Source organism: Onychostoma macrolepis, chromosome 11 (genome assembly GCF_012432095.1).
Source record: "Onychostoma macrolepis isolate SWU-2019 chromosome 11, ASM1243209v1, whole genome shotgun sequence".
Lineage (NCBI taxonomy): Eukaryota > Metazoa > Chordata > Actinopteri > Cypriniformes > Cyprinidae > Onychostoma > Onychostoma macrolepis.
Genome location: NC_081165.1, coordinates 413,922 through 439,166, shown reverse-complemented (window position 1 = coordinate 439,166; position 25,245 = coordinate 413,922). Strand labels below are relative to the sequence as shown.

The 25,245-nt window shown below is 37.5% G+C and overlaps 1 protein-coding gene across 4 annotated transcripts in view; it reads left to right on the top strand.

The window, feature by feature from the left end:
- Positions 1-61: 61 nt before the first annotated feature.
- Positions 62-25,245, top strand: part of abca7 (ATP-binding cassette, sub-family A (ABC1), member 7) — a 31,146-nt gene continuing 5,962 nt past the window's right edge. Inside the window, exons 1-43 of one of the 4 annotated variants that reach the window (XM_058791435.1) lie at positions 62-172; positions 1,147-1,255; positions 1,364-1,457; positions 2,539-2,680; positions 2,773-2,900; positions 3,002-3,123; positions 3,753-3,947; positions 4,947-5,039; positions 5,205-5,442; positions 6,298-6,437; positions 6,536-6,850; positions 9,516-9,721; positions 9,834-10,010; positions 11,031-11,253; positions 11,372-11,593; positions 11,776-11,980; positions 12,407-12,520; positions 12,633-12,804; positions 12,920-13,051; positions 13,434-13,573; positions 14,228-14,365; positions 14,448-14,668; positions 15,596-15,653; positions 16,246-16,448; positions 16,753-16,855; positions 17,370-17,393; positions 17,502-17,650; positions 19,994-20,118; positions 20,192-20,284; positions 20,379-20,571; positions 20,910-21,004; positions 21,104-21,136; positions 21,226-21,331; positions 22,223-22,297; positions 22,384-22,553; positions 22,959-23,136; positions 23,217-23,332; positions 23,512-23,656; positions 23,918-24,041; positions 24,148-24,277; positions 24,717-24,840; positions 24,931-24,993; positions 25,087-25,193. In XM_058791435.1, coding sequence (XP_058647418.1) covers positions 1,190-1,255; positions 1,364-1,457; positions 2,539-2,680; positions 2,773-2,900; positions 3,002-3,123; positions 3,753-3,947; positions 4,947-5,039; positions 5,205-5,442; positions 6,298-6,437; positions 6,536-6,850; positions 9,516-9,721; positions 9,834-10,010; positions 11,031-11,253; positions 11,372-11,593; positions 11,776-11,980; positions 12,407-12,520; positions 12,633-12,804; positions 12,920-13,051; positions 13,434-13,573; positions 14,228-14,365; positions 14,448-14,668; positions 15,596-15,653; positions 16,246-16,448; positions 16,753-16,855; positions 17,370-17,393; positions 17,502-17,650; positions 19,994-20,118; positions 20,192-20,284; positions 20,379-20,571; positions 20,910-21,004; positions 21,104-21,136; positions 21,226-21,331; positions 22,223-22,297; positions 22,384-22,553; positions 22,959-23,136; positions 23,217-23,332; positions 23,512-23,656; positions 23,918-24,041; positions 24,148-24,277; positions 24,717-24,840; positions 24,931-24,993; positions 25,087-25,193 — 5,897 coding nt within the window. In that variant the 5' untranslated portion in view covers positions 62-172; positions 1,147-1,189. Of the gene's footprint in view, positions 173-1,146; positions 1,256-1,363; positions 1,458-2,538; positions 2,681-2,772; positions 2,913-3,001; positions 3,124-3,752; positions 3,948-4,946; positions 5,040-5,204; positions 5,443-6,297; positions 6,438-6,535; positions 6,851-9,515; positions 9,722-9,833; positions 10,011-11,030; positions 11,254-11,371; positions 11,594-11,775; positions 11,981-12,406; positions 12,521-12,632; positions 12,805-12,919; positions 13,052-13,433; positions 13,574-14,227; positions 14,366-14,447; positions 14,669-15,595; positions 15,654-16,245; positions 16,449-16,752; positions 16,856-17,369; positions 17,394-17,501; positions 17,651-19,993; positions 20,119-20,191; positions 20,285-20,378; positions 20,572-20,909; positions 21,005-21,103; positions 21,137-21,225; positions 21,332-22,222; positions 22,298-22,383; positions 22,554-22,958; positions 23,137-23,216; positions 23,333-23,511; positions 23,657-23,917; positions 24,042-24,147; positions 24,278-24,716; positions 24,841-24,930; positions 24,994-25,086; positions 25,194-25,245 lie in introns of all 4 variants that reach the window. The other 3 variants (XM_058791434.1, XM_058791437.1, XM_058791436.1) reach the window with 3 other exon arrangements.

The following is a 25,245-nucleotide window of genomic DNA, read 5'->3' as shown; positions in this document are numbered from 1 at the left end:
CGCTCTCGATTGGTTGCAAGCTCAATGTGGCTTCAATGTTTTGAATGGAAGCCCCGCCCATCGTTGTGCTTCCTCGAAGTGATGTTGTAACACCGGCAGCGCGCACGGACTGCAGGAAGACTGCAGACAGGCTACATTCATGAAGCAGTGGAAGTTTTGGCTAAAACGAAAGGTAACAGCATTGTACCCGTGATTACTGTGTTGCTTATAGATATTAATAGCGAACATTAAAGCTACTGTACCGGAAGTGTGAATCGTTCGACATTATATGACCTGCAATGAACGGATTAACGTATATTTATTAATGGCGAATTATTATAAATTATAATATATTCTATATTATGACACACTGTAAGGAAAACTAGTGTAATGATTTCTACTCGAAAAATGAATTAGGTCTTTTTAAAAATGAATTAATTGACTTCCACAATAGGTGTTTGTCAATTGTGAAGGTCAGTTATAAACAATTTATAGTTCTATACGTAAAGATTTACAATCAACAGTGTATTTTTAAGATTTTGTCCACAGAAGCAGCCCATAATAATTTTAGTCATTGACATTTTTATGTCTAGACACACACTCGTGCTTTATTTTCTGTGCCCAGTTTGGGGGAATTTATTTGTCTTGACTCTGTGTAAGCCAATTAGTATAATGAGGATTTCAAGAACAGGAAGTGACAGTCAAAGGTGAAGAAGTCATGTTTTTTCAACTTTCCACTACTCATCCATTCATTTAAAGGCTCTGTTCACCCCCAAATTATTATTTTTTTTGTTGTTGTGTTGTAGTCAATTACAAAAGCTCCAAATATGCATATTATGAGAACTACAACAGGACATTTTCATACAATGTATCTTTTTCCCTTATGCAAAGGTATCGTTTAGATTCAGAAATCTCGGAATATAGAACACACATGGAGTAATTGAGTAACTTTACTCCATATGGAACAAAATGGAGTAAAGTTACAGTACTTGTCCTTTTTTAACCAGTAGCTTTAATTGCATGGAGAAGATCATAGATGTCCTTTTGTGTTCAACAGAAGGCGGCCCTTTATTGAGTTGAAAGGCTTTTTGGCTTGGAGTGAGCAATAGTATATGCCATTGTTTTTGCATGGTGGAAGAGTAGAATGTTTTTTTGTTGTTGCTGTAGGTTTCGTCTGTTGCCATGGCTGTGTAGTTTTGTGCCGTCCATCATGGCCATTGGAACACAGCTCTACCTGCTGCTGTGGAAAAACTTCACATACCGCAGGAGAAGCAAGGTGTCGTATCTCTAATCCAGCCGCAACACACTCTGTCAAACACTGTGCAGTCTGTCTACAGTGAGGGATGTAGTAAAACATGATGAAGTTTTCATCTTTCTTTTACAGGTGCAACTGATTATTGAACTCCTGTGGCCTCTCTTCCTCTTCCTCATCCTCATCGCTGTCCGGCAATCACATCCACCATATAAACAGAGCCCATGTAAGTGGTGCCCTGTGAGCGTGAGCGTTGCTCTCCCCATTTGGCAGGTGGCAGGAAAGCAAAGCTGATTAGCTACAGTGAAAATCAGGACATTGTTGAGCCCTTGTGACATTGTTTATGCTAAATCATGACCTTTTTGATGGCTTGCCTGAAGAAATTTCAGTCATAATGTCATGAGGACATTTTTAAGTGAAATGTTGCACATTTCCATAATAAGGCTAAGCTATTCAAGATGATGTTTGTGTTTTTTTCCTTACTAAAATCATCATATACTATACACTAACTGAAATAAACCTGGCTTATTTGGTAAACTTGCTTTATGAAACAGCCCCCAGTTTGGAAGTCATGGGTTGATTTCATTGGTTTATTATACACACGCCACCAACAACATTCCAACGATCCAATCAATTCCTAGTCGACAAAAACAAGTCTCACCCTTTTTTGTAAGTTGAGAAACCATTTAGCTCAGTTGTTACAATAGTGACAGAAACATGTTCACAATTAGGACTTTAAAGGTGCATTAAGTAGTTTTTGTCTGGATGATACAACAGTGTTTGTGCACTTTATACTGACACCTATTGGTGTGGATGCAGCATCACACAAAAACTAAAGGTTTTTAATACTGATACCATTGTAGAAACACTATTCACATGCATATCTTTTAACCATTTTTATTAATTTGTTCCGCAAATTAAAGTATTTAATAGGATCTTCTCATCTAAGTGTAGACATGTAGGGGGCCATTCACAAAGAACACATTTTTGCTTTCCACTGTGCTGCTTTTCTATTGTTTGACTTTGCAGAATTTGCTAGAAGGATGTCTTTGACTGTCATCTTGTGCATGACACAGGGTTCTAATAATGCAACACTATAAATGTGTCTTTTTTTTATTCCATTGCCATGCATCTCACATTTTTAAACGCAAAATATGATCTGTGTCAATAGCCACTAAGTGTACATCATTAAAAATAAATAAATAAAAAATGAAAAGATTTGAACCTGCTAGCTGTCAGTGTCCCACTGGCAATACTTAAGCAACAAATGTTGCTGATCTTGTTTTTTTTTTTTTTTTAAATTTCAGGTCATTTTCCCAACAAGGCCCTTCCTTCAGCAGGCACTCTGGCATGGGTTCAGGGCATCATCTGCAATGTCAACAATCCCTGTTTTCATCACCCCACAGCAGGAGAAACACCCGGGCGAGTGAGCAACTTTGAAAACTCCATGTAAGATGCCATTCTGTGTTTCAGACAATGTATCATGACTTTTCTTTTCTTTGGCCTTGGCCATTGATGGAGGTTTATTCTCTCATTCTCAGACTATCTCGACTTTTAGTCGACATCAGAACTGTCCTGACAATCAGTGGTAACCGGACAGTTCTCTCCAGCCTACAGGACCTGTCACAGGCAATCCAGAGACTCGGGGAAAGACCAGAAGCTTGGCCAAGTATGAGAAGTAGTTAAGTTTTTAAGATGAAACATTTTAATATAAGCCTACTGCACTTTGAAAAGAATGTAACATTTCTATGTTTTTTGACGCACTTGAAGATCTACCAGTAAGAGAGTATCTCAGAGCCAATGAAAGCTTCTCCTCCTTCCTGCGGACAAACACCAGCATCCCCTCGGCATCTGTTGATCAATTACTGAGGGCACGATTGAACCTTCAAGTGGTGAGAAAGAAACTTTTCCACTTCATGAACTGCATATGATCCTCCTCTGTAAACCTAGATTCTGAACTGACGTAATGACCTAAATGTAGCTTGACAGTGCAAGCATTTTTGCTTTTAAATTCAAATATGCAAATATGTACAGTGACATTTTGAGTTATTTTTGAGCTATTATTAATACCTAAATAACAAAACCTTTAAATAGCAGCTCGCATTTACCACCACAATGCTTCCCCTACCAAACTGCATTATCAGTTAGAGCTAACTATTGAATTTGATTACCTAAGCTAGATTATTTCGATAGTTCTTTCAATATAAATAATTTGGTTTTAAGATTGGCATGAAATGAAACGGCGTGTTATTGATTAATTATTTTGTTGTTATGTTTCATTTAAAAAAAACTTATTTTAAAATTCAAAAAACTTATTTAGTCTGCTTAAACCCACCCCTGCAAGCTTGCATTCATTTGCTGCTGTTTTTGAGTGTAACGCCCACATCCCAAAGTTCAATCAACAAAAGGTGGAACCGAGTGTCCTGCCCTACATCTGTTACACTTATCATATATGTCACAAAAGATCTGCTGCTACTTCTGTTTCAACACGACTCGTAATTGTGCCTCTTTTGTTCTCAAGGTTGCATTAGCAGGTGGAGGAATACGTCTATCTGACATCGTCTGTAATGCTTCTCTCTTGGGTCGTTACCTCATTGTTGATGAAAGAGATTCTTTCCCCGAACTGCAAAGGGTGCTGTGTGCTGTGCCTTCAAATATTATGCAGAAGGCCGAGCAGATCTTCCTCTCACAGCTGGACTTCAGCAAGATCCTCACGGTTAGTGAGTTTATGATCCAGCCGTCCATATTTATTCTGCGTAGTGAAGGGAGAAACAAAGCTTTTCAAAACAAATCAAATCCAATTGAACCAATTGCTTTGCATAGTTATTCTCTATTACGAAGTGCTGGAAACACTACAGGCTGGTGGAGCCTGCTGGTCAAGGTGCTGTAAATGCAACAAGAGCACATGTAATGATGTACTGAGATCAGCTAAAACTATTTAAATCGTGACAACTCTCAAAATAGTTTTAGCATGTTAATGGATATCGCAATGTTAATGTGTTTGGTCTTGGTGGACTAGATTTGCTGCAAAGCAAATATGCATTTGCTATTGCCAATAGATACACAAACACACCTGTGTGCATGTAAGATATGTTGCTGCTGCATGAACAGGCACACATAAATCCCATAGCAGATCTAGACAGGTGGTGCTGGAGGAGGTGGGGGGTTTCTTGCATGCTGCAGGACCCGCTTACCGCAAACACTGAACCAGACTATTTAAATGTTGAGCAAACAATCTCATCGGCTACAGAATCAATAGACACCAGTCAGGTTGCGTTGTGTAGTTAATGATGTGATTGCTAACAGACTGAATGTAAAGACTGAATGTGACTGAACTAAATATATTTCGAAACTGTATTATGCTGAAATTGCATGACTTGTCGAGTTTGCTAGTTGTTCCAAACCACTTATTTCAAACGAAAGATTCAAAGGTTTTGCAATTTAATGAAGCATGTCCTTATTTAAATATACCATAGCCTTTTTTACGTCTTAGAAATTATGCTGCTTGCTTATGCTAGTCAGAAGTTGGTGGTGTTAGGAGAAGGGACATTCTCATTCTAGAAAGAGTTTGATTGGACAAATTGTGTCAGTTTGAGTCATCAGTATTTCTGGGCCATTTATCTGGAAGAGAATGATTGAAATTGTAATTGTAAATTGCTAAAAGTTATTTCAGATTTTATACTCAAATTGTGTTTTTCATGTGAATTCCATTCAGAGAGACAGACTGCAGGCAAATGCGGCTGATCTCCGGCTCATCAGTCGGGTTGTTTCCTCTGTATCTCGGGATCTAGCATCAGTTATGGATGACGTAAGTAGTTTTGAGATCTATTAATGCCAGGTCCCACAATTACAATGAAACTGCATAGTGTACATGATGCATAAATAATACATTTTAATACACTTAATGATGCAGATATTTTAGAGGTCCATTTTCACATCACTGCAATGAATCTGTTTCTTTCTTCTCCCTCAGATCTCTTCTCTGTCCAGTTTCTCAGAGCTGAACGCAGAGATGAGACTACTGACACCTGAAAACCGCTCAGCACTGCCACGCGAGAGCTTTCGTGCCTTCACCAGAATCATGTGCGGACACCCAGAGGCTGGGGGAGAGAGAATTCCCTCATTCAACTGGTATGAAGATCAGGACATCAAATCTTTTCTGGGCAGAAATGCATCAGAGGAGACAGACCTTGAAAAGGACAACAGCACCAGTAAGACGTGTTTGATTTGTTTGTAGCGGTGTAGCAATTACAGGATCAATTACAAATCCTGCCAATGCATATGCATCAATCTGCATGGATTTTTGAATTGTGAATCATTTGTTTCATTGAAGAATCTTTTTTAAAATGATGAAAATTGAATGAATCACAATTCAGTGAAGTAACATTCTATATTTTAAAGTACATAAACATTAATTTAGTTACATGCACAAATTAATGGAGACTCGTTTGCACCCTCACAGATACATGCTGCACTCTTTACCTCCTTTCACTGGATACTGACTGTGGGAAAACTAAATGTATCAGATAATACTGAAATATTTTGATTAGTTTACTGGAACCTGGAAATAATAGGGAATTTATAACTGTTATTTCCAGACTAAGAAAAGTCATGGAAATAAATCAACTTGAATATGGAAAACATTCATAGGTCTGCTCAGCTCTAAATATATTACTGGCACATTGCAATCTAAGTTATATGCCAATGGCCTGTATGTACACGTATTTAGTGTCTTTACTTTCAAGTTGTTTGCAATAAATAAGCTTAAGTAGTTTGTCGTTATTTTTTTCTTGCCTAAGACACTTTAGGAGAAGCATTTATAGAATTGAAAAAAAAAAAAAATCGCAAAATAATGAATGGAACAATTAGTCCTGAATTAAATCAAAAACTCAAATCAAATTAAATCAAAAACAAGGATAAAAGCATATTCCTGTTTACATTATAGTTTAGGCATTAGGGAAACTCTACATCCTATGGATAAAAATAACAACAACTTTTTTATTTTGACATTGAAACCTTAGCAAGCTATGTAGTGTAACAAATCCTTCCCATTTTTTAACTTTTAGCTCCATTCTGTGAAAACCTGATTCGAAGTCTGGAATCGAACCCTCTCTCACGGATTGTGTGGCGAAGCATCAAACCACTGTTCATTGGAAAGCTGCTCTACACACCAGACACGCCAGTCACCCGTATGGTCATGTCAGAGGTACTGCCCCCTTCCGCTCAGACCCTCATCTTTATGCAATATCCATTGTCCAAAAATAGGATATCTTTGGTACTTTCCTGAAATTCTTGTTCCTTTAGGTAAACAAAACTTTTCAGGACTTCCAGATTCTAAATGACATGCGGGATGCATGGCAGGAAGTGGGTCCCAGAATCAAAACCTTCATGGAGAGCAGTTTAGAAATTCGGCTTCTGCAGGATCTTCTGAGAAGGCCTGAGGTGGCGGTAGTTGTGAATCTAAATCTTGAGAACACTTCTTGGACAGCATCTCGCATTTCCCGGTTCCTCTCAACGCCTGACCCAGATACACCTCATAGAGATGGCGCTCCACCCACCTGGTTGGATCTGTACCAGGATTTAAACAACACCTTCAACACTCTCTCAGAACTCACTAAGGTACTTGCAATCTGCAGCTCATGTTACGACCAGCTTAAGTAGTAAACCTGATTGGTTTCACTTGTTATCTGTACACTTGGAAGGGACATGTTGTATATCCTAAAGCACTGGTATGGCCTAATTTGCATACTACACACTAAGCCTGTGCAATTAATCGAATTCAATTATCATGCGCATCTAGTCAGTAAAGCCAGTTTCGTGATTAGTAGTAAATCACCATCACCTGCTTTCAGATGGAGCGGCATTTACTACACAGAGCCGTAGTTCACTGGCAAGCTATGCAATATCGCATTCATTATCGAAGGCAATTCATCTGCGATTATGAATGCGATATTGCATAGCTTGTCAGTGAACTATGGCTCTGTGTAGTAAATGCCGCTCCATCTGAAGGCAGGTGATGGCGATTTACTACTAATCACGAAACTGGCTTTACTGACTAGATGCGCATGATAATCGAATTCGATTGATTGCACAGCCCTACTACACACATAAAGTACATGCTTCATACTTTTAAGTATGTAAAAAGAATACTTTGTTTACTCAAAATGAAACATTAGATATTAAGGTTGAAAGTTGAAATCCATTAAAATATAAATATTAAAAGAAACCCAAAATTAGAAATTAGAACTAACTGAAGTATGTTCAAGTATAAAACTAAAATTGCAAACTGAAAACTGAAGTATCTACAAAACACATAACAAAAACAAAAACTGAAAATATAAAAATAAATGCTAATTCTAAATATTAATAAATACTATAATAATATGTAAAACAAAAAACACAGTTACATCTTTATACCACAGTAACGAATACCATTTTGCTTTGTATGTAAGTTTTAATATATTGCTAAATTCATCGTCCTTATTAATTATTATTATAATTAATGGATGATTATTACATTGAAGTATTTTTCATATACACAGATACATTAGCTACACACATACATTTGTCTACATAAAAGTAGACAAAACGAATATATATAAGAAGTGAAAAGAAAAGAACAGAAAGAATAATGAAACAAACATAGTATCTTTTTGTTTATTTATTCAATTCATTCAAAAAGTGCAATATTAACATAAAACAATACAAAAGGGTGAATAGTAATGAAAGTTTATGAGGAAGAGACAACTTTAAGGTCCATTTAAAACTCATGATTCAATAAAATCCACCACAAATAGTTGCCTGTGCTATTCATGCTATTTGCGTTCAAGTTTTGCATTTATTATTGGCATACAACGAATTACAAGTTACATTTAGTATAGCTAGATAGTGAATTAATTACGGTATTTACATAGTGCTGCCTTCACCCTCATAAATGATCCAGTAATAACTAACCAGGTGTTTTTCCACTTTGAAAAAGAACAATATAGACAACCTGCATTACCAAAAATATGTAACAGCACATAGACATTAGGTTGAAAACTATATTATTAGCCGAAATATAAGTGTGATGAATGAATGAATGATGCATTTATATAGTGCTGTATTGTGTATTGCTGTACACCCAAAGCACTTTACAATCATGTGGGGGGTCTCTCCTCAACCACCACCAGTGCGCAGCATCCACAAACGGCGCCAGTGCGCTCACCACACACCAGCTACAGGTGGAGAGGAGAGAGAGATGGATAAAGATTTGTATTTTTAAAAGGGCGGTTGACTGTTTTTTTTTTTTTTTCTAGGCTTGATTGTGTTTATGGGGTGCAGTCTAACATGTGTTATTGCTTCGTTTTTAAAAAAAATATTTACCTTTATTCCATCCCACTCTGTCCCTTCTCCTATAAACGCGCTGATCATTTCCTGCTTTTATGAAGCCCCTCCCTCAGAAATACGCAATGGGCTCATATTGGTTAGCTGGTGCAGTGTGTTGTGATTGGCTAAACCGCCTCTAGTCCGCGTCTAAACGTCCCGCCCTTCACCTCAGCAGCATGTGCTGCAGTTGTATTGTAAACAAGGGCGTCGTCTATATTGCTTATCAATTTGAGCCCGTTTGAGACGCAGAGGATATTAGTGAAGAGCAACCGCATGCGTGTCCATGTATATGAAAATTTGAAAAATTTGAAAAACTATGTGAAAATAAGTGCATAAATGGAACAGTTCATTGTTGGAGCTGAGCTGATGATTTATATGAGAGAGAGATGCAGAACAGGGGTGTGCGAGGAACAGTATTAAGAACGGCTGTTTAAGAACATTGATTTTGAAACTTGTGAATCCATTAGAATCGTTAGAAGACAGAATCGTGATTCATATATGAATAGATCTTTACGTGCATCCCTAGTTTTCTCTTCCTCTTCTCTAAAGCAGCACAACATGGCCTCGCCCCCTTTGCTGTGTGTTCCCGGGGGCGGGGTTTATCTGGGTTCTTGGCGTAACGGACCTGGGAAGTAGTTCGTTGTAGTCCCTACGAGCCATTTTTGTAGGCATTAAACTGCCAGAATTTTAAAAGACGATATCTCCGTTTGCATTGAACTTTCAGTGGCGCAACTTTGCAGATATTGTTTATGCTCAAACAGCAACATTACACGCTAACTAACGTTAAAAAAGTGAAATCGCAATCAACCACCACTTTAATAGATCTAAGATGCTTTAGAGCCAGGCCAGTTATTGTCATATATTGTCAACAACTTTTGTATTGACTGTTGCTCATCTATACCCTCTATTGTTCCAGTGCTTCTCTTCGAATAAAATGGAGGGTCTGGCCACGGAGGGTGAGATGGTCGAACGAGCCCTGGAGCTGCTGGAAGATCGTCAGTTTTGGGCTGGAATTGTCTTCCTCCTTCCAGAGCCTTCATCATCCTCTCTGCCTCCCCATGTCAAGTACAAGATCCGCATGGACATAGATGATGTAACCCGCACAAACAAGATCAAAGACAAGTATGCTGAAAAGTCCACACACAAACTTAAGTTTACAGAAGAAAATGATTTATGTAATGCTTCCATGGTCAATTGCTTAATGAAGCTGATATTGTGTTTTATCATGTGACAGATTTTGGGATCCAGGCCCAGCTGCTGAACCGTTCAGTGACCTCCGCTATGTTTGGGGTGGTTTTATTTACGTTCAGGATTTAGTTGAGAGAGCCGTGACACATTTGCTCACCGGTAAAGAGCCAAAAATGGGCATATATGTGCAACAGATGCCCTACCCTTGCTTTGTTGATGACGTGTGAGTTGCACTCTTCTGTTTCACACCACATGATATTATCACACATGTACTTTGTGCTACATCCATTAATAAGTTTAGTTTTTGGTATGTTTATTATTAGCATTAATTTAACATTATATTATTATTAGACTAATGTTAATTGGTATTAATTTATAATAATAATAATTATTATTATTGACTTTTTATAGCATAAAGGCAAGATTGGTCAACAAATTATGAATTAATAATTGATGTTTGTTTAAAAAATCAATTTTAGAACTTACAAAAGATAATGATTAAGATAATACGATGTACATTACAATTTCAATTTTGGGGGGAATAAATTAAAGCTCTTTTTTTTTAGCAAATTTCCATAAATTTATCAAATGTGAAAGTAAAGACATTTATAATGTTATAAAAGATTTCTATTTCAAATACATGCTGTTCTTTTGAACTTTCTATTCAACAAAATATTTAGAAAAATGTATTGTTTCCACAAAAATATAAAGCAGCACAGTGGTTTTTAATATTGATAATAAAAAGTAATATTTCTTGATAATTATATCAGTATATTAGAATGATTTCTGAAGGATCATGTGGCACTGAAAACTGGAGTAATGATACTGAAAATTCAGCTTTACCTTCACAGGAATAAATTACATTTAATTACAATTAACAAATATATTAATACATTTAACAAATATATTTAAAAAACAGATATTTTAAATTGTAGTACCATTTCACAATATTATTGTTTTTACTTTATTTTTGATCAAATAAATGCATCCTATATGAATCCTCGATGAGCATATAAGAGACTTCTTTCAAAAAACGTTACAAAATCTTACAGACTCCAAACTTTCGAACAGTAGTGTATGTATTCAAGGTATACGGAAATGTTATTACTTTTTACTTGATATTGTGTCACAAAATGTAAACTTTTATAAAAATGTTTCCAAACCATATGAAACCAACATTATTACAAAAAAGAACTTGGCCACATCTTTGTCTTGGACACTTGTCTTTATCCTCTTGTCTTAGGTTTATACGCGTCCTGAATCGTTCTCTGCCTCTGTTTATGACACTGGCGTGGATCTATTCAGTGGCTATGATCATAAAGGGTGTTGTCTATGAGAAAGAGGCTCGTCTGAAGGAGACAATGCGTATCATGGGTCTGAGCTCTGGGATGCTGTGGCTCAGCTGGTTCATCAGCAGTTACCTGCCCTTCCTGTTCAGCGCTGGACTGCTTATCGCCGCCCTTAAGGTGAACTCTGAACTCTCCTAAGCCCAAAGTGCTTGTTTTTCTGCTCTCATATGTCAAAAGCTTTATTGAGATAAATATACCCCGTTTGAGGTTTCTGACTCTTTTCTGTCTCCTGCAGTGGGGCGATATCTTACCCTACAGTGACCCGGCTGTTGTTTTCTTCTTCCTGGCTGCATTTGCTACAGCCACCATCATGCTTTGCTTCCTCATCAGCACATTCTTCTCACGAGCTAACCTGGCAGCAGCATGTGGAGGACTCATTTACTTCACTCTTTACCTGCCGTATGTGCTGTGTGTGGCCTGGAGGGAATATCTGACCAGCACACACAGGATCTTAGCGGTGAGTGCTTTCATCTGCTTTCCCTTCCGGCATCTTCACGCAACACATATAAGAATATATACAGGAATGTGATTGAGAGCTGCAAAGGGGAAGATTATTAGAAAATAACAACTTACATTTCTGTCTGTTCCTAATAAACCCTGTAATTCAGATGTTTAAAGTAATACCTTATTTCCCTGTAGAGCTTCCTGTCTCCAGTAGCCTTTGGTTTTGGCTGTGAGTATTTCTCTCAGTATGAAGAGCAGGGTGTAGGGATCCAGTGGTTCAACTTGAGATCAAGCCCCATGGAGGGAGACGGCTACAACTTCACCATCTCCATTGTGATGCTGTATGCAGATGCTGTCATCTATGCACTGGCCACTTGGTACATTGAAGCTGTTTTTCCAGGTAAAGCATCTTCCTGTGAGCAAACGCAAAAGCAGACATATGCGATTCTAACTGTGTCTTCCTTTGATATCTTAACTTTTACATTTAGCAGACAATTTTATCCAAAGCGACTTAAATCAGTGCATTCAGGCTATACATTATTTTATTAGTATGTGTGTTCCCTGGGAATTGAACCCACAACCTTTTGCGCAACCTGGTACGTTTGTTTCAGGATATATAGAAAGTTGAAAGGAACATTTTTGTAAGTTTTGTCTGTATGTTCACATACAATGCAGCATCAAAGTACCATGGCATTATTATTTAATACAATCTCAGTAACATGTCGGTACATGTCAAATACAGTTTGTTTTATAAATGATAAATACACTCATTTTTGTTGATTTCATCTGTATGTAAAAATACGACAATAATTGAATGTGTTAACAGGGCAGTATGGGATCCCCAGACCGTGGTATTTTATCTTCCAGCTGAATTACTGGGGTGGGGTACCATTAGAGGTGGGGTTGCCTGTTCCTCCAGCACCTAGAGATGAACCCGATGGTAAGAGTATCAAACTATAAATTACAATGTTGTAAATACAGAAGTTTTCAGTATTTGTGTGATGTGTAGAGCATGTTTTTGATTAAATATGTCTTGCCTATGTTGATTACAGATCGGATTGAAGCTGAACCAACAAACCTAATTCTGGGAGTTTCCATAAGGAACTTAGTGAAGATTTACAAAAAAGGGGCCAAGCTTGCCGTCAATCACCTTAACATAAAATTCTATGAGGGCCAAATAACATCTTTTCTGGGTCATAATGGAGCTGGCAAGACGACCACTATGTGAGAGCTTAATGAATCATTAAAAAAATCTAATATTTAATTTCTTTCAAATCTTTGTCAAACTCTGACTAATTGATTAACTCATCCAATACTTACCTGATGATTTGACTCACAGGTCCATTCTAACAGGACTGTTTCCTCCCACTGCTGGTACGGTTTACGTGAAGGGAATGGACATTCGCACGGATATGGACATGATCCGCAGGACTCTAGGAGTTTGTCCCCAGCACAACGTCCTCTTTGACATGTAGGGCACCAGTCAACAAAATAATGAAAAAGAGATATCGTGATAATTTTACATGTACTGTGGTAATTTTACTTTGAGGTCCACTGGTGTTATTTTTTAAAGGTGATACCTATACTGATTACTTTAATATTAAAGTGTCTGCTCATCAGTAACTGATTTTTTCAATTTTTGTATTTTTTGCTTTTTGCCACAATAATTACTAATTAATCATTATTCAATGGCAATAAAAGCACTGAATGATGATATAATAACCAACATTATTGACATGGTACAACAGTACTTTTTTATAATCGTAATAATTAACATTTGTGTTGCCAAATGAGTCAAACTAATACTTTCTTTACTAACATATTCTGTATTTTTAACATCTATGTCACTGAAGTCTGACGGTGGAGGAGCATGTATGGTTCTACGGTCGAATGAAGGGCATGAGCACGGGGGAAGTGAAGAAGGAGATAAATTCACTTCTGGAGGATGTAGGCTTACAACACAAACGACACGAGCAGACCAGAAACCTTTCAGGTAGATTACCAAATACAGTCAAACCAAAATTTATTCAGACACCTTCAACATTTCTCACATTATCACAGTTTATTTGCTATAGTTTAGAAAATGGTAATAAAATATAACAAGAACTCGAGTTAAACTGTGTCAGAACAAATTCATCTTGATAATGACAGATAACTTTGATAGAAACAAGGTATGTAATGAATTAGGTTGAATAGCTGTCAGCTGTTAAATTTAAGTACACAATTAGATAATACCAATTTAGGTCAACCAATTACTAAGCGATGCTTAATTTTGTTCAGTCTGTGGTGTAAAAAGTTTGCATTAGCAATTAAACAAAAACACTTAAGCAAAACATGGTCAGGTCAAAGTGTTTGAATCATTTTTGGTCCCAAATTTTTATCAATTTTACTGGTAGTCCACTGTATGAAGAATTTTTGGGTATAATATGTCACACTTTACTTTATTTTTCTATCCTCACTTACATAAATGAACTATAGTGTCCTGCACCCACTAGTAAAAGATATAAAAAATTCTATCTGGTCTCTGAATAATTTTTGGTTTGACTGTATATATTTGAAACCCATTCAGGTGTTCAATGTCTTTTATGGTGTTCTCTCAACTGTGACCTCTCTGCTTTATTTGGGAGTTTTTTGTCTTTCTTGTCAGGTGGCATGCAAAGGAAACTGTCTGTTGCAATCGCTTTCATAGGCGGGTCAAAGGTTGTGGTCTTGGATGAGCCCACAGCTGGTGTGGACCCTTACTCCCGTCGTGGGATTTGGGACCTTCTGCTCAAGTACCGTGAAGGTCTTTTAAAGCTTTTCTATTTGAAAAATGACTATACCTACGGGTTTGTCAGCTATCAGACTAAATGCCCTTTGGTTTTCAGGCCGCACCATCATTCTGTCCACACATTACATGGATGAGGCTGATCTCCTCGGTGACCGCATTGCAATCATTTCCCAGGGGAAGCTGTGCTGCTGTGGAACGCCACTTTTCCTCAAAGCACGTCTTGGTACTGGATACTACCTTACGCTGGTCAAGAGAGAGATGCATAGTATGCCCAGCAGCACCAGCACTTGCAAACTGCCTTCAACTGCAGTTACCAAGGTGAGATGAACCACAAGAAGAGAGCAGATAATCCATTTGCTATTAAAGGGATAGTTCACCCAAAAATTAAATTTGATGTTTATCTGCTTACCCCCAGGGCATCCAAGATGTAGATGACTTTGTTTCTTCAGTAGAACACAAACAAAGATTTTTAACTCAAACCGTTGCAGTCTGTCAGTCATTTAATGGCAGTCAATGGACTCCACAGCTTTGAGAGTCAAAAAACATACACAGACAAAACCAAATTAAACACTGCGGCTCGTGACGATACATTGAGATCTAAAGACATGAAACGATCGGTATGTGCAAGAAACTGAACAGTATTTATATATCGTTTTTTACCTCTGATCCACCGCAATGTCCAAATGTCCTGAGTGCGTTCACAACAGCCGGCGCGTGAACTTCTTCTTCTTCTGCTTGCTTTACGGCAGATCTCAGACTTGTGCATTACCACCACCTATCTCTCAAATGGAGCATTGAAACTTCTAACTGGTCAAATGCATGTTTCAGGATTTTAGCTGCCCACTGCCTTTCCACTGCAACCTTTTACAAGGTTACATGTCTAACTCTCTAACCATTAGGCCATGACTGCCTCACTGCGTTTCCCATTATGAGTTATACAGCTTGGTTCATTTTTCTGTTGGGTTAGATTGCGTTCTCACCGTGACTAAACAGCTCCAAAGTTCAGTTTGAATTGGGGTGAGACCACCTTGTTCAGCTAATCTCAGACCGATTGCTTTTGTGCTGATCCAAGTGTGATTGCCGTGTTCACATATGCTTAAATGAACCAAAGGGAGAAAAAACACAAGGTTCCAAAGTAAATGCTCCAAAACAAGCCAGGTGTGAAAACGCCCTGACAGTAGAGCACCGGTTATACACTGCTTTCCTTCATAATATTAAAATAATAAAAAGGTCTCTGTGTTTCAGGACAGTGATTCCTCAGTAAGTGATGACACAGGACTGGGCAGTGAAGAGAATGGATTTGGTAGGTCCAGCTTTGGCTTACAAGGGTTGTTTGCATCACATTTAACATCCATTGTCCTCATTTGTAAGTCGCTTTGGATAAAAACGTCTGCTAAATGACTAAATGTAAATGTAATGCTGTTTAAATCCAGGGGCCGGTTGCATAAACTGTTTAGACTAGTCTTAAAAAATTAGTCACCTAATTTTTTTTCTTCAAGACTGGTCATAACTTTTTAAATTCAGTTTTTAAAAAGGTAGATTGGTCTTGTTTGTATTGGAAAAGTAAGACTGATTACCCCTTGACAACTGCTAGTTGGTCAAACTAGTTCTTAAGACACAGTCTTAACATGGTGGCTAAGTTTATGCAACTGAAGCCAGGCCTCTGTATTTTCTAAGACAGGGCTGGGCAACTCTGGCCTTCAGGATCCTGCAGAGTTTAGCTCCAACTGTAATCAAACTCTTCTGCCTGTAGCTTTCTAGTAATCCTGAAAATTTCTATTAGCTTCTTCAGGTGTTTTTGAATAGGGTTGGCATTAAACTCTGCAGGGAAGTGGATCTCTAGCACCTTAGTTGCCCATCCCTGATCTGTGGGCTCTGATACCTTCCTGTTTTAGATGTTGCCGCCCTTATGGCTCTTGCACAGCAGTACATCCCTGATGCTCAGCTGGTGGAGGACATCGGCAGAGAAGCGGTCATCAACTTGCCCCATGCTGCCTCAGAGGACGGCAGTCTCGCCCTCTTCTTGAACGAACTGGACAAACGGCAGGGCGAATTTGGTGTGGTCAGTTATGGATTATCAGACACCACGTTAGAAGAGGTGAGACAGTTCTGAAACATGAGCCACTGATTCATTCTTACTGTAAAAGGATTTACCCCTCACTGAAGTTCAAGGTTGTGGTGTACAGGTCTGTCGATGACCAGTCATTTTCCCTTTCTGGTGCCAAGAGAGGAAATCCCTCTTAAGCCTTTATGAGTTCGAACATTAGCTAATAATAAACCGGTACTAAGTAGAGAATGTTTATCCTCGTGGCTGCTGTTGTAACATTATACGTCTTCTCGCCATGTGGAGGCAGAAGGGGCTTTTCCAGACTGTAATATTTAGCTTTGCTTGTATATTTTAGATCTTTTTGCGTGTGGCAGAGGAGACGGGTGTAGATGCAAACCCTGAGGAGCCAGCAGCATCTCCAGTCCACCAGGGGGCGCCGTCTGAGGACAGAGACACAGGTGACTGAATACAATCCATACCCACTGAGCCAATGAGATTAAATCTCTGCCCAGTTGCAAAAAAAAAGCTTTGTGATCTATGTTTTTTTATTTCAAGAGTAGTCACAGCCTTTTAATGTCTTTTACAAAAAATAAATAAAAGTAGACTGGTCTAATTTGAATCCAAAAAGTAAAACATATTACGACCTAACTAATTGCTATTTGGTCAGTATATTTCTTAAGACAGTTTTGACATAGTTTTAACACAGTGGCTATGTTTCATGCAGCTGACCCCTGCATCCCAAGACAACGATATGCAATACTAGCATATGTTGTGTAGGTGTATGTTCAATAAAAGAAGATGAAATGGGTTAAATCGTGTTTAGAAAGGATGGTATGCAAGTTGGGACGCACCAAATGGTCATTTCAATTGATGTCATAAAGGGCGAAAAAAGAACCAAAGTGTGAGGCTTGGTTTTGTCAGGAATTTAAAATATGATTTTTTGTTTTGCTCTTCTCTCTGCTTCGCTGGCAGGACGAAAACAGCCAATCAGGAGAGGTACAAAATGAAACGAAACAGACTGTAGTTATTGTTGACAGCAGTAACGCAGTTCAGAACAGCTGTAATGAAATGTCATTAACTAGAAGGTCTTTCTCTGGCACACAGAGGCCCAGGAGACAGAACCGCTGAGTGGGGATGATCAGGTTGGCAGTGCTCCTCTAACAGGCTGCTTCCTCACATGTCAGCAGCTTCGAGCACTTTTCACCAAAAGACTGAAGTATGCCCTTCGCAGTCGCAGAGGCATTTTTGCTCAGGTACACAGTACTGATAGACCAGTTACTGCAATCTTTTTGAAATTATTGCCTAATAATTGTGCACGCTTGACTGATTATGTCAGTTCCAAAATCTACCAACAGCCTTGTCAATGGATAATAATGTTTTTTGTTTGTGTGTGTGTGTCTTATTGCATTATCCAGATACAAGTTCTTGGTATTATAGTGCATAATTCATTAGTACAGGTTATTACAAATGGAAAAAAAAAAAATTTGCTGTAGTAAATTCTTAGTAATTTGGTACTTAGAAATAATAGGTAAGGTAATTTGGCAGGTCCACATAGTAATATGTAGCATATTGTTCCTTGTCTTCCCATGAGGTTTTTGAGGCCACTTGTAGGGCTTTCATACATATCGATGGCTATTGAATATTTAATTACCTTTGCTGTCATCTAAGGCTCACTTAATGTTTAACTTTAAGAAGTCTTAAATGTAAACAAATGTTAGAAAATGTTATTCCTAAATTCCAAAATTATGGCATTTATAAGGTGGCCGAGAGAGCTCAACGCGCTGCAAATTAAGAAAACAACTTCATCAATTTGACAACACACGCTGCAAATGCTCACAACCAGGGGCATAGATCATGCAGTGGACGTGCCCCCCACACACACTTTTAATATCACATAAATTCGTCCCCCGCACTTTTTTGGGCAAGTGTGTTCGCATAGAGGTTTTCAAGAGCCAGTGTGAATAAATATAGATTTAAATTCAAAGAGACAGGACAGTCTGTGCAAGACCTGATGTTTTATTCGGACCCAGAATAAGGTGAGATGAACACCACAGAGCGCTAAACACTCCGTGCAGTGTATATTTCATTCATACTCGAACGCGCAGAAAGCCCTACCAGGAAATCCCTAATATGGACAAATGTGTCCAGCTATCACTGTATGAAAACAGTTGTTTTTACAGAAAAACAGAAACATGAAGATATTAAACATACAGAACGATTGCGACAATATATGGTTTATTTGTGTTTTTCAAGTCATCTCTGGGTAATAAATAAAGTATATGAACAATGCAGTGCTAATTGACATAGCATTCATTACAGTATAGAAACTATTCTGCTTTATTATGTGATAAAAAAAAGGTGTTTGTAGTATATAAACAAATCATTATTATTGGTTATTGTCCAGCAGTGTATCTGATTAAGCCAATTAAAAGCTAGAAATAAGAGAAAAATTGACTACACTACCAGTCAAAAGTTTTTGAACAATAAAATGTTTAATGTTTTTTAAAGAAGTCGCTTCTGCTCAGCGAGCCTGCATTTATTTGATCCAAAGTAGGCCTACAACAAAACAGTAAAATTGTGAAATATTTTCACTATTTAAAATAACTGTTTTCTATTTCTATTTTATAATTTTAAAATGTAATTTATTGTGATTTCAAAGCTACATTTTTAGCATCATTACTCCAGTCACACGATCCTTCATAAATCATTCTAATATTCTAATTTGCTGGTCAAAATTTTTTTATTATTATTGATGTTGAAAACAGCTGAGTAGAATTTTTTCAGGTTTCTTTGATGAATAGAAAGTTCAGAAGAACAGCATTCATCTGAAATAGAAATCTTTTGTAACATTATAAATGTCTTTATCATTACTTTTGATCAGTTTAAACCATCCTTGCTGAATAAAAGTATTAATTTGTATAATTTCTTTTCCAAAAAAAATAAATTAATAAAATAAAATAATTTATATATATATATATATATATATATATATATATATATAATATCTCACTTCTGAAATGATGGCTACGCCCCTCCTCACAACACAATCAAACAAAGAAACGTGCTGCAAATAAAATTCTGTGTTGTGAGCAATTTGCAGCGCGTTTCTTTATTTGTTTGTGTTGTGAGCATTTGCACAAACTGTCTAACTGATGAAGACGTTTTCTTGATTTGCTGGTGCTTTTTCTATTTGCATGTTTTCTGAAGTTGCAGCGCGTTGAGCTCTCTCGGCCACCGTACATTTAAGACAGTGTATTTGATTTTTTTTTTTAAATCATTTATTTATTACTTTTATTCAGCAAGTAAATTGCTCAGAATTGACAGTAAAGACATTCCGAATGTTATGAAAGATTTTAAACTAATGCTGGACTGGAGTAATGTCTGCTCACCGGAAGAAATTACATTTTAAAATTCAGTTTTTTTAATTGTAATAATATGTTACAATATTACTGTTTTTATTGTATTTTTGATCAAATAAATGCAGCTTTAAGATAAGCATACGAGATTTTAATAAATGCAGCTTTAAGCATAAGAGATTTCTTTCAAAAACATTATAAAACAATGGTTGATTTTAATGAAGGCATTGTGTTTTGCAGATCGCTCTTCCCGCGGTTTTTGTCCTTATCGCTCTCCTCTTCAGTCTCATTGTCCCACCCTTTGGGAAATATCCATCCCTGGAGCTCCAGCCATGGATGTACGGAGAACAGTTCACCTTCTTCAGGTACACATTCAGGGATGGTGGAGAAAAATCCTGGTGCCACTTGCAGATCACTTATTTTCTCTTTCCCATAAAGCAATGATGCCCCACAGGATCCAGCCATACAGAACCTCCTGGATGCCCTGCTGAATCCACCTGGGTTTGGGACCAAATGTATGGAGCAGAGCGGGTAGGATCCCTGTCACTGGGAAAACAACAACAACAGCAAATAAACTAGCCTATTTAATCAATGTAACGTGATGCTTAATTGTGTGCTTTTTCAGAGACACTGAGTGTTTAGATGAAGATGAAACAAAGTTTGTCCGGCCCCAGATTCCCTACAGCATGTGGCAGCTCCTTCATAAAGGCAACTGGACTGTAGAGAAGCCATCCCCCGACTGTGAGTGCAGTACTGAGGATAGCCGCAGGATGCTGCCGGACTGCCCGGAGGGAGCAGGGGGTATCCCCCCTCCTCAGGTCTGTCCTCCATCCATGTGTTCATCAATAATATACAATATATTCAGAAGATGTGGGTCTGTAACATTTCGTTTGTTGTTTATTGTTATTTTTATTTATTTATTTATTTATTTTTACATTTATTGGTCTGTACAGGAAAAAACACTTTTGGAAAAAGAACCAAGAGAAAAAGAGAAATAAATGTGTAAAAAATGATCTTGAAAATATAATTTTGCTTGTTAGTGGCCATGGCAAGTTAGGTTAAAAGCACAGATTTAAATGGAATAATTTTTAGCAGTTGTTTATATTATTTGGTGTTTTTGTTTTTGTACTAAAACTACCACATTTTCTTCATGTAGATGAAATCAATGACAGGTGATTTCCTGCAAAATTTGACTGGTCGCAACATTTCTGACTACCTCATCAAAACATATCCCCAGATTCTGAAGAAAAGGTTCCTTTTTCATTTATTTCTTAAAACACTCAATAATAAGCTAAAACCATGAGTTTTGACAGCAGGGATGTGTAATTTGTCTCTCTCTCACACACACAGTTTGAAGACGAAAAAATGGGTAAATGAATTTAGGTGAGCTGATTTGCACCGAAAATCTAAACATTCAATATTTAATTTCAGTTAGATTCGATGTTCATATAATTTCTGCTTACCCGTCGCAGATATGGAGGTTTCTCTCTTGGAGCTAAAAGCTCTCAAGCTGTGGACGAGCCACATTACCTGGAGGAGTCTGTTTTGGCTATCAGAAGACGCTACAACATTGCAGAGGTATGCCACATACGTTTTTGCCTGGTTAATGTATTGATATATTATATTTTTGACTCTCTGTGTCTGTATTTGTTTTGGTATCATGGTTTTATACTAAGCCCTTAAATCAAACTTGAATTTTAATTCTTCATATTCTGTGCCGTGGTTAGTTCACAACAATGACAGAAATGCATTTTTCTATTTTTCATTTTTCTAAGGGGTGATATTTGCCACTTTAAATTGATATCCAGGGGGCATTTTTACTTTTATAAGGGCAATTTTTATAACCTTATTAGATTTATGCATCATTATGTCAAATTCTTACATTTATTCAATAAATTCAGTTAGAATAAGAAGACACTATAGGACTGTTACCAATCAAATAAAATCAAACAAAAGCAATATTTGCACTGCAGAGGTGACACAGAAGCTGCATCTGAAGTGGCAATTAGTATTTATTATTTATATTACATACTTATTATTTAGTATGTATTTGCACAGACTGTCTAATCATGCAACTCAAAGGTGGAATGAATGTATTTACACTGCAATTAAAAATGCATAAATAATGGTATGAATTTTTTTTATTTAATATTGAAATATAAAGTTGTTGTTTTGTTTTTTTTAGATGTGTGTGCTGCTCAAATACACAACGGTTCTGTAACTTTGTTTGCAACTATTTCCATAGGCAAATAGTGCAGATGCAGACAATATTGTGTCTAAAATATATTTTTCACAGTTATAGTGTACACTTTCAAGGTGTGTTTTTGTTTGGTTATTGCAAAGTGAGTGACACACTTGATATTGTCAGGTTGCACATCATTAAAAACAACATTATCATAGACAATACATATTGCATACCCCTAGTGGTCACGTTGCATGACTTATTTTTGCACTTTTTTTCTTTTGCAGAATGGCTCTTTAGATCAGCTCCTTCTCAGACTACCAGATGTCCTTACGGGACTCACCAGCCAAAATAACGTGAAGGTGAGTAAGACACATGTGAGTGGCCTCTCTCAAGCTCAACCTTCTCCTGATCTCTTAATTTAGCTGTGATATGTTCTCTCTCTCAGGTCTGGTTTAATAATAAAGGATGGCATGCCATGGCATCATTTGTGAATATCATGAGCAATGGTCTCCTTCGTGCCAACCTGCCACCTGACATGGAAAGGCGTAAATATGGAATAACAGTCTACAATCACCCACTCAACCTCACAAAGGAGCAACTGACAGAGATGGCCCTGTATGTAATCACTGTTTGCTGAGAGGTCTGGGGGAGAAATTCACTAAAGCCGGCTTTTAACTATCTCCAACAAACTACAGTCCAGAACTCATTTGTTTCCAATGGAAAATAGTTTTGGAGCTGTATAGAATTCTGATCGTATGCATATGCAAAGTTTCACTAGGGGGCAAAATGCGAGAATTGTATGTGAGTATTAGAGATAGTGAAAATTTGGATGAAGAATATATTTCCACTCTTTTAGCCTGACTTGCATGCACTGTCTACACCAATTTAACATCTGACTGATTAAAGAAACTATTTAAATGAGGTAAAGGTACAAACACAGTAAAAAATTGGAAATAATGTGAATGAATTGAACTGTTTAGCGAATTTGTCAATGCTTTTCTTTCTCTCTGGTCTTTGCAGGATAACCACCTCAGTGGACGTTCTGGTGTCCATTTGTGTTATTTTCGCCATGTCATTTGTTCCTGCCAGCTTTGTCCTGTTCCTTATTGAGGAACGGGTCAGTAAATCAAAACACCTCCAGTTTGTCAGTGGAGTGAAGCCCATCCTCTACTGGACCACCAACTACGTATGGGACATGGTCAGTCAGTTCATGATGTGGCTGTGAAATATCTTAAAATGGTTATTAAAACTGATTTAATGTTTCTTGTTGTGTTGCAGTTGAACTATACGGTACCAGCCACTATGGTGGTCTTGATCTTCATCAGCTTCCAGCAAGAGTCATATGTATCTGAGAAGAATCTGCCTGCACTGGTGCTCCTACTCTTGCTGTATGGGTGAGAAATGATCAAATCACTGGAGATTTACTGGTTTAGTTAATGACTCTTCAACACATTAGTGCATTTACTAACCTTGCTGACAAAAATATCAGCAACCTTCCTTGGTCAACCATGCTGATCCACCTTTCTATTGCAGCATAAATCAGTAGTGTGTTGTTTGTTTGTTTCTGTTGCAGTTGGTCTATCACTCCACTCATGTACCCAGCCTCTTTCATCTTCTCCGTCCCTAGCACTGCCTACGTGGTCCTCACCTCCATCAACCTATTTATCGGCATCAACGGCAGCGTCGCCACCTTTGTCCTGGAGCTCTTTATCGATGAGGTGAGGGATGCAGACCACACAGATGCTAACTGCTTACCACGATTAACCCATGTACAGCATGTTCCTGGCTCGACATCATTAGTTTTGAAAAGGAAATTTACAGAATTTACAAAAAGAATGATAATTTACAACTATTTTGCTTCACAAAATATAAAAACAAAAACAGCATTCAATAAAAAAGCTTGAATAAATAACAAAAAAGTAAAATGTCAGCAAAAAATGAAGTCAATATTCTTTATTTTATTTTCATGTTGTACTCAGCATTTGAACGAGGTTAACAGGATCCTGAAGAAGGTCTTTCTGATCTTCCCTCACTTCTGTCTGGGTCGAGGTCTCATTGACATGGCCAAGAACCAAGCCATGGCAGACGCATTTCAGCGCCTGGGTAATTTTACGAAGAGTTCTGTCACTGATAAACAAATAGTTCTGCAATATTCATGAACAACTGTGAGACTTAAATTTGAATGCATCCTGTTTTTGGATGTCAACAGGAACCAAACAGAATCTGGATCCTTTATCCTGGGATTTTGTAGGGAAGAACCTGTTTGCAATGGCGATGGAAGGAATTGTGTTTTTCATCTTCACTGTTCTCCTGCAGTACAAATTCTTTGTTAATTTTAGGTACGTTTGTATGTTTGAACATTGTGATATTGAATACATTACCATTGGTGCTTTCAAACGATTAATCGCGATTAACTGCATCCAAAATAAAAGTTTTTGTTTACATAATATGTGTGTGTACTGTGTATATTTACTATGTATATATAAATACACACACATACAGTATATGTATTGAAAATATTTACATGTATCTACATGTATATATTTATATAATTTATATTGTATATAAAATATTTAGTATATAAACATAAAATTTTTCTGAAATATACACATGCATGTGTGTGTATTTATATATACACATAATAAATATACACAGTACAAACACATATATTACGTAAACAAAAACTTTTATTTTGGATGCGATTAATCGTTTGACAGCACTAATTAACATACATACAGCTGTGTAGTTGTTCCTAATAAATAAATATTTTCCCTTCAGCCGATGGTCTGGCTTTGTGCTGCCCCCCCTGGGCACGGAGGATGAGGATGTGGCGAGAGAGCGAGATCGTGTGAAGAGCGGTAGAGCTGTGGGAGACGTTCTCATCCTCAAAGACCTTAGCAAGGTACAGAAGCACACCAAATACCACACAAACAGCTGTAAAACATATTATGTAATCTACTCAAGGGTAAAAATGGACGTTTTGTGTCTGTAGGTATACCAGGCAGGCAGGAAGCCAGCAGTGAATCGGCTTTGCTTGGGCATTCCTCGGGGAGAGGTAACTAGAGTTGCATATCACAGAACTCTCTTGGAAATGTATACTAGTGCTTAGTTTTTTTATGTGCTGCAAGTGTTTCTTTTCTCATTGCAGTGTTTTGGGCTTCTTGGTGTTAACGGGGCTGGGAAGACCTCAACCTTCCGCATGTTAACAGGAGACACTCGCATCACTTACGGAGAAGCATTTCTTAGCAACCACAGGTTAGACCCTAGTCATGCGAAAACATGGGATGAACATTATAGCAAAATTTTC